Source organism: Plectropomus leopardus, chromosome 4 (genome assembly GCF_026936395.1).
Source record: "Plectropomus leopardus strain MGB_pleo_1.0 chromosome 4, ASM2693639v1, whole genome shotgun sequence".
In the NCBI taxonomy this organism is placed as follows: Eukaryota; Metazoa; Chordata; class Actinopteri; order Perciformes; family Serranidae; genus Plectropomus; species Plectropomus leopardus.
Window position 1 is genome coordinate 22,406,334 of NC_142179.1, and position 11,324 is coordinate 22,417,657.

The 11,324-nt window shown below is 38.1% G+C and overlaps 2 protein-coding genes across 2 annotated transcripts; both read left to right on the forward strand.

Annotated features, from left to right (window-relative positions):
* Nucleotides 1-1,212: 1,212 nt before the first annotated feature.
* Nucleotides 1,213-5,579, forward strand: LOC121944604 (arrestin domain-containing protein 3-like). The gene is made up of 6 exons (XM_042488452.2): nucleotides 1,213-1,554; nucleotides 1,662-1,722; nucleotides 1,808-1,955; nucleotides 2,036-2,132; nucleotides 3,158-3,414; nucleotides 3,947-5,579. Exons 1-6 carry the CDS (start codon nucleotides 1,296-1,298, stop codon nucleotides 4,193-4,195), a joined length of 1,071 nt encoding a protein of 356 aa, XP_042344386.1. The 5' UTR covers nucleotides 1,213-1,295; the 3' UTR covers nucleotides 4,196-5,579.
* Nucleotides 5,580-6,887: 1,308 nt separating this feature from the next.
* LOC148189778 (arrestin domain-containing protein 3-like) lies at nucleotides 6,888-8,785 on the forward strand. The gene is made up of 6 exons (XM_088076043.1): nucleotides 6,888-7,271; nucleotides 7,382-7,442; nucleotides 7,569-7,740; nucleotides 7,904-7,991; nucleotides 8,079-8,335; nucleotides 8,581-8,785. The coding sequence occupies exons 1-6, from the start codon at nucleotides 7,013-7,015 to the stop codon at nucleotides 8,707-8,709; spliced, it is 966 nt and encodes a 321-aa protein (XP_087932169.1). The 5' UTR covers nucleotides 6,888-7,012; the 3' UTR covers nucleotides 8,710-8,785.
* Nucleotides 8,786-11,324: the final 2,539 nt, after the last annotated feature.

An 11,324-nucleotide genomic window follows, 5' to 3' on the forward strand; every position in this document is an offset into this window, starting at 1 on the left:
GTGAAGTGTCTAATATTTGAGTTCGTACCCCTGTTTTGTCTGTATTATTTCATTTCATACTACATAACTCAAGGGTAGGTCAGTATTTCAGGAATATACACACACTTAATCTGGCAGTGTCTCTGGTAAACAATGCAGGTTAAATGGATTTATGGATAAAAATCTGTCTGAAGAAATGTTAAAATATCTGGTTGAAAAGTTTCGCTTACTTTTTCCATTTACTTGTTCCCACCAGCTCACTAATATGTCTTTTATGCATTACATGAATGTAACAGAAAGACTTTATTTAGATTTAGATTTTAGATTTTTCCTTTCATTTGTGTAAACAATAATTAACACTATACTACTTACTTACTTATACTTTAAATACTGAATGCATAAACCTCGGGGAAAAAAATCCATTAAAGTCTTGTCATTATGATAAACTTTATTTAAACATGATATGTTTGGGAAATAAACCACATCCTTCATTAAAATTATATAATACTAAACTGCACTATAGAGGTTTGATTCATATGACTAGACAACCTGTTACTTTAAATATTCTGATTAAACAGCCTAGTCAAGTCATATCTGCTACTGGAACTTATGCTGCCACTGAAATGCAATAACAATGACTGCAATTTCATTGGTGGTGCCCAACATTTTGAAAATTCTATTTTTATTTTTATGAAAAGTTTTATCTTTTCATTAATGTCTGTGAGAGAAAAGGCACCATTGACCACAATTTAGTATTAGTTTTATTAACTACTGACACCAAAATTGTTTCTGAATGGCCAACTTTTCACAGTAAAATCTGTGGATTATCAATAACCAGGACATTGTGTAGAGACTTTAGTTGCTCCAACAGCTGGTGAAACAGCTTTGTTTTATATAACTTGTGTTCCTGTACTGGAAATATACCAGGTCATTCAACTACAACTTCCTTCTGATTAAAATTCCATTATGTCATACAGCACATGTTACCTGTACACTAAATGGAAATTTGTTGGATATGATTGGAAAATGTGTCATGAGACAAATTGACAAAGTGGAGCATGTGACATAAATTACATGTATTACTCCCCGCCCACTGAGATTCTCAAGAGAGCACAGTCCCTCCCATGTCATTGTGTTTGTGTGTGCCTCTCATCTGTGCTGTGGGCACAAGAGAGGAAAACAGGTTTAACAAGATTTGCATGTCTGAGATCAGATATAAACAGTGTGAAGCAGCTGTTCAGAGTTTACAAGGCTTGAGCTTCCTCATGGTTTCACGGGACATTTGATCTTTTCCTCTGTGTATTTTTCTGTGGAGAATGACAATCAAAAACTTTGCAATTGAATATGATGCCATCAACAGCAGAAACACCTTCACAAATGGAGATACCGTTAATGGGAGAATCATAGTGGAGGTTTCTAAGGAAACAAAAATCCAGGCTCTTGTTTTTATAGCACAAGGAAAGGCTCGTGTCCGTTGGACTGAACATTATGGACAGCACCACACTCATGTGTACTGGGCAGATGAGAAATATTATGATATCAAACATCATATCCTGAGAGAGTCGAGACAAGACGGTAAAGTATTAAATTAATATTTACATTGTAGGTGATGCAACGACATTTAGAAAATGACTTATTAATATTGGCGTACTGTTTTAAGACTTGTAACAATTCTGTTCCAGGCACTGAAATCATTGGCAAAGGAAGACATGTATTTCCCTTTTCCTTCCAAATTCCTGAAAGGTGGCTTTTTTAACTTAATTTTCATTTTAAATTGATGTTTTGCTTCTTTTCAGGTCATTAACTTTTTCATGATTACACTTCACAGGAAGATTCCATCAACATTCAAATCCTCCATCGGCAAAATTGTTCATAAAATGAAGGCAGAACTCAAACAATCAATGAAGCTGACAAAAAAGGCAAAAATCCACTTCACATTTGTGTCCAAAGCAGACATGGATATTCCCGGCCTTATGGTAAGACATCATCTTTAAAACAGCAACCATTTAGTGACAATTATTGATCTCTGTTAATCTAATTGTGCTCTATTCTTTAGGATCCTCAGTATGGTTGCAAAGACAAATCTGTCAAAGTTTTTGGTTCAGGAATGGTTTCAATGGATGTTCACACCAAGCGGATGGGATACAAGCAAGGTAATAATCCTGCACCCCAAAAACTTTGATTGACTGCATTTCCTTGTTTAGAGCAGGAATTTGTTGGCTAAAAACTACAGCCTGTTTCATCAAGGAAACATTAGTTACAAAATGTTGTTTGCAATACTTACCCCTTCCTAACCTGTTGGGCAAGTCAACTGAGTGCCCTGTACTAAATATTTGTATGTAGTCATGATAGTGACTTGATAAAGGGAGAGGAGAACCTCAATCCTTAATACTTTAAAACGCAAGATTATTTTTTGCTGTGCTACTCATCAACAAAAATACTGATAAGTGTCTGAGCCATATACATATTGAAACTACAGCTGTTCTGTATGCTGAAATCTTTCTCTAGAAAAATGGTTAGATGTCAAGTGTGTTCTGAACTTGGGAATGTGAAAGCAACAGGGTACAGAGCAATGCACAGAGGGTGTAAGGTTTGGGGGAAGGTCAATACAGGTCCAACAGGTTTATGCCTTGGTGCATGGCAACAGGTTAATCTAAACATGGCCCAGGCAGGGGAAGAAGAGAGTGTATCTGCCAGCTTAAATCACTGGGACAGACCAGTCAGTACCAGTAAGGTGTTGGTCTCTATGAACAACCGAGGAAGAATAAAAATCTTGCTAATATATCAACAACTCCCTGTTCACCTGCACCATCATTTTTAGCCCCACAGGTAACCCCCACTTATGACTTAGATATTTTACGTAAAGATGTTGGTGAAGATTCTCAGTTACGCAGGTTTTGGTGGTGCTATATCGTAGGCAACTGGACTTGCTTTGAGTTGTCAAAGACATTTCACCTCCAAGAGACTTCTTCAATTCCGACTCGTGGGAAGTTGCAGGTTTACATTAACCTGTCCACCTAGTTGAAGATGATATTTTAAGGGACTTGAGTGACTCAGTTTGTGGGTCCCTATTAAAATCCCCAAGTTCTGGGGCAAAAGAATTGTTACAGAATTGTAATTGGTACCAACCACTGATTGGGTTCAGAAATTGATCAGCTTTCTTTTCTCAATTTTACAGGAGAGCCTATCAAAGTTACTGTTGATGTCAGCAACCACTCCAGTCGTTCAGCGAAGCCAAAATTCATCCTGTACGAGAAGCGGAGTTTCTTTGCCCAGGGTCGCAGGAGAGTTTGCACAAATGAGATCCTAAAGGAGAAGACAGAGGCTGTTGAATCCTCTAAGACAGAGACTGTGACTAAGGTGATCACAGTCCCTAGAGAGCTACCTCCCTCCATCTTGAACTGCTCCATCATCAAGCTGGAGTACAGGCTGAAGGTAAATTTCATATTATGGTCAAAATGTTTAAAAACATCTTATTGAATGAGTAATGAGAAGTACATTCCCCAGTTACAGGTGACACAAAATAAAATGGTGAGATTATAAACAAATATTCTCTAGGAAAAGGCTTAGTATTCCCGCTATGCCTTTATATACAAAAGGGCAAATGGAATATCTTCATCACTGATTACTTAAACTGACAGCATACAGGGAGAGCATACATAAATATAATCAATTCACAAATATTTCAAAGAAAGAAATCCTATAGTAAACCAAAGGGGACCTCTAGTGATAAAACAAAGGGATGAGAAACATAAGAAAGCCCTACTGTCAAAATGCAAAACCTGCCCAATTATGAATATCAACATTTATCTGGAGACTTTAAACCCATTATTGTTCTTGTTTCAATCCAAAGGAGTCCATAATGTGCACAGTCTGAAACTGACTTTATGCAACACTGTGCAATGATTCTGGTAATATACAAGAGAAAATCAAATCCAACAATATAACATTAAACATGTTTTTTCAGATCAATCTAGATGTCAAATATGCTTCAGACCCAGAGATCAAACTCCCCATAGTCATCTTACCTTCCTCTGAGGTTCCTGCTGTGAAACAACCTCCTCCTGCTGGACCTGGATTTGAAGCATTTGGGAACCCAAACCAAGCACACTGGAGCATGGCACCACAACCACTACCAGCACCCCAAGGTCTGGATCCCCCACCTCCTTATGGAGCATATTCAGTGTACCCCTCATATCCTGATTATAGCAAATAACAGTTAACCATTAACAATGCAAACAAGGCTACAGAGGCCTGGTAAGCTCACTTCTCTCTAACTCCACTGCCACAGATTTCTTTGCTTTTTTGAACTTGTAGTCTTTAGCCCCAAAGTTTTCATGCAGCTCCCTCTGGAGATTCAAAAGTTATTGACTTTTCAGCTGTGTTGTGTAGCTGATCCACTGCAAACCATGTCTTTCAGTTTAAAATGTTTACTTACAGTTCTGCAGGAGCAGAAATCCAGCAATTACCTGCAAGTAGAAATTAGCCCCTTTTACACAGAGATTGTGTTATATGGTCACATGCCAAGTCCCATGCCCTGTTTGCAGTTTTACACAGACCCAAACAATGGCGACATCATACTGCCCCAGAGTGTAATTTTAGACAGCACGGCGGCATAAAGCGAAACAGACGTGACAGGCATGACGTGTAACACAACAGCGTCAGCCTCTGATGTGATATACTGTATAACAACAAGTCTGCAGCGCTTTCTAAAAATAACAATGGCACAACAGGGCAATAACAATCATTTACCATCTCTGTTATATGTTGGCTGATCTCTTGTTAAATCACCACTCTTTGACCTCTGGTTAAAGGGTTTTATTTTTAGCTGTGTAACAGAAAATTATTTTAAAGTTTCTATTTTGTGTCATAATAGTGACCATGTGATTCTTGGTCAGTTCCTAGTCATGTTTATGCCATTTGTTTTACTGTGAATTTCAGTGTTATGTTCATCCTACTACATTATCTGCTGGCTTGGAATCGCATGCAACATTCAGAGCATAGCTTTGAGTCTGAGGCAGGAATATAGCACACACTTCTCAATATGGAGGTGGCTAACTTGGCAGCTAGCAGCTAACAGTGCTAACTCAATAAACAGTGCTAACTGAAACACTGCTTACAGAGCTAATATTGTTAAACTGAGGGGAAACCGTGAGCTGCTGCAATGGCACTGTCCCAATACCAGTGGTAACCACCATATGAACGTAGATCAGAGCAGGAGTGACTAGCTAGCCAGTGGGACACACACACATGCACTTGCCGACAGACACTGTGCCACAGCATAACATAGATTACAACACACAGAGACAAAGCGTGACTTCAGTTGTTTGCTGCTGTATTAATGTTCTGGATGCCATATGCAGCTCCTGTAAATTAATATCACCTCAAGGACAAGGTGAAACCGAACTACTGTTGAATAAACATATAGGGACACTGTACATTTTTCAGTTGATACATGATGTTTTGTGAAGTTATACATTATCTCAGTATCTGGGACATATACCTTATATATTTTTTTAATCAAATAATACTAAAGTGATGTGGCTGTATATTTATACCTGTACAAATTTGCATTGAACAGTAAAGCTGCCTATAGCCCACTGTGTCTTTTGTTTCAACTCATTGTTTTATGATGTGAGTGTGTAACGATTTAGTGTGAAACTGAAACTCAGTTGCAGAGAAAAGCACCTAACAGTTTATCAGATCCAAGTCTGGATCCAAGCAGAGTCAGAAACTGGGTACAAACATACAAATGAACTTTACAGAATATCACAGAGGGTAAAAGTAGGAATTCAACAAACTGACATGTAATGTTTTAGTTATATACAGATGATTCTGTGTGTGTTTGGTCACAATTTCTGTCTTGCAGTTTATCAGATCTGTGGTACAACTTATAATCATATTATTGCCTTTAAATCTAATCATGTTAATTCACTTGAAGTCAGGAATTCTTGAATCATATTTTAAGAAAAGATCCTTTGGCCAGTGTGGAGATTTTGCACAAATTTTATTTCTAAAGAGAAGATTGAGCCAGCAGTAAACAGGCTGTGGCCAAGGTGATCAACATCCCAAGAGACCAGCTGCCTTGCTCCGTCTTGAACTACTCCATCTCCAAGCTAGAGTGGAGGCTGAAAGTAAACAGCACCGTGTTATGGTAAACAAAAAGGTTGTTGAACGTGTACTGACTGTGAATCTGTTTGCACTAGGCCACCCTTAAAGAAGATGAAATTTCATATCACTTGTCACAAAGTTGTTCTAGATGTTTCTTTGATCAAATCTCCTAAAGTAAAACTTTCAGTTGTGATTATTTTAAGCGTGCTGAACTATCTGGACACCATCTTGAGATTAAATGCATCAATACAGGACAATATATGCTCTAAATGCTCCAGTACATGCCCTTCATATGTGCAAATTTAGGAATGCTTGCTTGATTCATCTATATTGCATCCCTGCGTACTAGTCCTGTATCATCTCTCTATAACAGTAGCTCATGTTTTCTGATTCAGTCGCAATATTGAATGTTTGTTTGTTCTGTACTGTTTATTTACTCTGTTTTATATTGTATAGCTGACATATAAGTGAGCAAATAATCAGAAGGAGTGCCAAAATACTGTGGCTTTCACGTTTTTTCCCATAATCTTCACAAAGTAGCAATAAATGTGAACACATAGCACACTGTTATAATTTATAATTTGTCTTTTACTGCATCCATATTGCCACTCTCAATTATTTTGGCCTAATTTACTTGCAGAGCTGCTGGCTAGAGTTACCTGCGTGAAAGTGACACCTGCAGCTCTTAAACACGTGATCATGTGTGACACAGATACAGCCTCAGAAGAGGTGCACTGCTAGAGTGCATATGCCAGCCTTGTCTGATCCTTGTTCATCAACAAAAGGCTCCATTTCAACACCACCCTGAATCGATTCAAGCCAGCTTCTGGCAAATTCTTCAGAATTATTTTGTTCAAAAGAAGGATCATCCTTGTGCTTTCACTCCAGAGCCTTTAGGTAGGGTACCTGATGTATTGTTATCATGACGGTAAAGCATCTCTTGGTGGATTACAACAAGGTGAATGAACAAGGCACCTTCTCTCCTGGGGACGTCCTCTCTGGCAGGGTGACAGTAGTGACCAGCAAGGAAACCAAAGTGCAGTGTTTTTTGGTCCGAGCCAAAGGAAAAGCTAAGGTGACATGGCTTGAACAAGAAGGACAAGCCACGGAGACGCACAGCGAAAAGAAGAAATACTTTTATTTTGAACATATTATTCTTCAGGATAAAAACAAAGGAGATGGTTAGTACAAACAAAATAAAAGCCTTTAAACTGTTAAGTTTATAGATATTTTATGTTCTGTAAATAAACTGATGAATGAGTATTTAAAAGAAATGTTTTTTTTTTTTAAGGTACAGAAATCATCCACCCTGGGAGGAATGTGTATCCATTCAGCTTTGTGATTCCAAATACGTACGTGTGCTGATCTAACCTAACCTTCTATATGGAAATTTTATATTTACAGTGTATTAAACACTTCCTTGCTAGCTGGTGATATAAAAATAATCTCCTGTATGCATTTGAATTATTTCCCTACAGAGATATGCCTTCATCTTACGTGGGAAAATGGGGCAAAATAACTTATAGTTTGCGAGCAAAGCTGACTCAGTCAATCTGGCTCGTTCATAAAACCAAGACTGAGTTCCCTTTTTTGACCAAGTCTGAGTTCCCCTTTGCTTCCAAGTCTGAAATGATAATCATTGGGCTTAAGGTATGCAATAGATTTGGCTTTGTACTTAAACCAGGCTTGTGTTAGTGTTTCCATTTAAGGATTATAATTAAAATATCATTATAACATAATAATAATAATAATCTGTGCAGTTAATGCAAGCTAATGAAAGATTCAGCTTTCTGTTTATATCTCTATTTGGTAGGAGCAACAATATGCAACCAGGATTTCATTTTCAGGGTCAGCAAAGGTTACTATGAATGTTACCTCTGAAAAAATGGGAGTAAAGCAAGGTAAGCACATTCCACCAAGATTATATATTTCTCTGAATGTCCTTAACTGAATCATTAATGATGCTTTTTCCTCTTAAATATAAACAGGTGATGCAACAGGAGTCTCTGTAGAGGTACTCAATGAATCTGCACGCACAGTAACACCCAGATTCTACCTGTGTGAGAAACAAACCTTTGTTGCTCAGTCGAAGAGGATAGTGCACACAAATGACACCCTTTTTGGGACAGGAGACCCTGTTCCAGCTGAGAGCAGTCAGACTGTAACCAAAGTTCTGAGCGTACCTCCACAGCTTCACCCGACCTTCTTCAACTGCAGCATGATGAAGCTTGAGTACAGAATTAAGGTATTTATATTTTGTATATCGTGCCATCAATTGCTTATTGTCTTTAAAAAAAAAAAACACTTGGATTGGAAATATAGTGGTTGCAATACATCTGTGGAAGACTTTTTGTAGTAGGCCTACATATGATGTCAACAGCACCACATTGTGGCTGTATGAGGGGGAGAGACAAAGAGGATGAAGGGGAGTCCTCGCAGCTTGCTTACACACTAATGACAACATTAAGAGTTGTGCTTCTTTGTTTGCAGGTCACTCTTGATGTCCCTCTGGCAAGAGACTCAGAGATCAAACTTCCTCTGGTCATTCTGTTGGGTTCACCAAAACCACATCAACAAAAACCAAAGAGATCCATCTGGTTCAGAAAGTTTCCTGGTTAAAAATAGATCAAGAGACAGTGGTGTGCATTTTGTATGACACAGAGCAACAGGACTCAAATTAACAACACAGAAAAAACTGGTCAATGCAGCTGCTTTAATGGAGTTCAAACTACCTCAAGTACCTGAGTATTCACTGAATATTATTTTCTCTTGTCCACTAGATGGAGATGTGTCACTAATTAGCCTGCAGTATTTCAAATATTAATTTGTTGGAGTGAATACACTTAAATCCAAGTACTCAGATCCATTACCAATGTAAAAATGAATGAAGGTATCAATTTGACAGTGTAAAAACACTTTATGTGAATAACATATTATCATATATTACATTGATGTATCTTTGCATATACATTTTTACTGTTGGAGCTGGTTGAGGACGAGCTAATCTTTTCTGCTTTGTATACAGTAAAGTTTAAGTTAAGATTAAGTCAAAAGTTGTGCTGCATATATCTGTTTTCATTTTTAGAACATTCTCCAATTGTCCAGAGTTCCCATCCAGGGATCACAAGGCTTTATCTGAGAAGGAGAAAACAGATCAAGCGCTCCTGCCTGACAAGGACACGCCCCTCTCAGGTGGAAACGCTTCTGCCTAATCAGAGGCATTAAATACTGCCTTCCTCTCACTGTTGAGTCTTTTCCACCCCGTCATGCTGTGTGTGTCCTAGAAGTTGGCTTTTGACGTGTTTTACTTCATCTCTATTTCTTTTGAGATTATTTGATGTTATATTGACACTTTGTTTCTCGTGCAGAGCAAAAACCACACACAAACAAAGAGGCAAAAAAACCTTACCAAGAAATGAAAAGAAAAGAAAAAAAGCTCTGCCTTTGAACTCTGCCTGGACTCTTGTCTCCTTCATGTCTCCAACACCCTCCAGAACATCCTTAAACCCTCAGATTTAGAATCTGACACTAATCTTTGCTTTTAAAAAAACCAAAAAAACAAGAATTTTAGATCTTTGAGCCTCAGTTATTCATTTAAATGAAACCATGTGAGAAGTATAGAGGGGAAATGCCTCTTTGGTGGAACTGCTAACTACTCATCGAGTTGAAATGTGCCCCAACTAGACACTGTTTTTTTGGAAAGGGTAACTAGCCAAAAAAGTTGGTGAAAAGTGTGCTGTGCAGGATTTTCATACAAACAAAAACCTAACCATAAATAATGGTCTCATACAAAAGTAATCCCTTTCCATCATCACTTATGGCCCATTATAACTGTATGGTGTTGTATTTATCTGCCTGTTTTTTTATTTTCTTATTTTGTTGTGGGACATTTACAGGCTGCAACCTTTAGGAAGTAGCATATATTGCCAAAAGAAAACAAACAGCATGCGGGTGAGGCAGGAACCAGGTAGGGCGGCAACTAGGCAATAGCATCAGAAAAACTGCAGACATAGTGTTGAAAGAAAACTCCAATATAGTTAGAAAAAAACCCTTGCTGTTCCAAAACAACAGTGAATCTGGGGTTGGCTTTCACTGGTGAGCACTGAAGGAGAGATGGCGATGATGAGAGATGCAGAGTTCACCTTGGACAGGTAGGAGCTAGCAACTAGCTTGGTTAGCTTGCTAATGTTTCGGCTTTTCTATTACAACAAATATAACATCCATACAATAGTAGCTTGCAGTGTACATAAAGTAGTGTAGAGAGGAGGAGCCAAGTTTAATGCTGATTTTGTGAACATTAAACAACAATTCCTGCATAGTGCACCTTTAATCTTAATAACCATGCATCCTGTTTTCTGTGTAAAGTAACTAGTAACCTGTGATTGCAGTGGATAACAGATCATAATATTTCTGTCCGAATTGTTAAAGAATAAAGGTATAAAGTGTTATGAAATTGGGAAAGTATAGTACAAATACCTAAAAAGCTTGTGTTTTATTAATATAAATTTGTTAAGAAGAAGACAGTCCTCTTCTGTATGAGACACCAATTAATTTGAACAGATATGAATAATGTACATTTAAGAAGTTATTCGTCATCTCTTCACAATTGTGACCGTGATAGCACATTCATACATTGCAGCTAAGAGACAAACAGTGACTCAGTCAGATCTGAGAATTAGATGTTAGGGGTTTCTCACGCTCATCCTCATCCACGGACTCATTTTGCAACCAAAGGAAAGCATTGAACAAAGGCACATTCATGATTCTAACAGTACATGTGTTACCCAACCAGCGGTTAAGTGAAACCAGGCCCATGTTCTTGACAGAGACTCAGAGATCTTTCCCTGCCCAGGAGGGGAAACATGTTGAGCTGAGCATTTTATGGTTGGGATCCATCCTGGAAACATTAGATCTGGCTATTGTGACACCACGTTCAGCACACCCACCTACCCAGAGAGAGAAGGAGAGAGAGAACAGTGTTGGGTTGTGGCGCACAAATAAGCTTTAATATTTTCAGCCCACAAGACAGAGAAGAAATTGACAATGTTCTGCTCTCCACATTAATAATACAAAAGCACAAGAATGACCAACAAACAGGCTTCAGATCCCACATGCACATGTCCTCTGCACTGCTGTTATGGGAATTGAAAAATTAAGCTCATATTTCAGCTCACATCTGCTGCAATTGACTTGTCATCATGTGTTACTTGAGCCTGTTAGAAAATGTATTAATA

Coding starts and splice junctions, on each gene's coding strand:
- LOC121944604 (XM_042488452.2), top strand. CDS start 1,296: ATGACAATCAAAAACTTTGCAATTGAATATGATGCCATCAACAGCAGA. Junction 2,133..3,157: donor GCGGATGGGATACAAGCAAG/GTAATAATCCTG, acceptor TCAATTTTACAG/GAGAGCCTATCAAAGTTACT. Junction 3,415..3,946: donor AGCTGGAGTACAGGCTGAAG/GTAAATTTCATA, acceptor ATGTTTTTTCAG/ATCAATCTAGATGTCAAATA.
- LOC148189778 (XM_088076043.1), top strand. CDS start 7,013: ATGACGGTAAAGCATCTCTTGGTGGATTACAACAAGGTGAATGAACAA. Junction 7,272..7,381: donor GGATAAAAACAAAGGAGATG/GTTAGTACAAAC, acceptor TTTTTTTTTAAG/GTACAGAAATCATCCACCCT. Junction 7,741..7,903: donor TGATAATCATTGGGCTTAAG/GTATGCAATAGA, acceptor TCTATTTGGTAG/GAGCAACAATATGCAACCAG.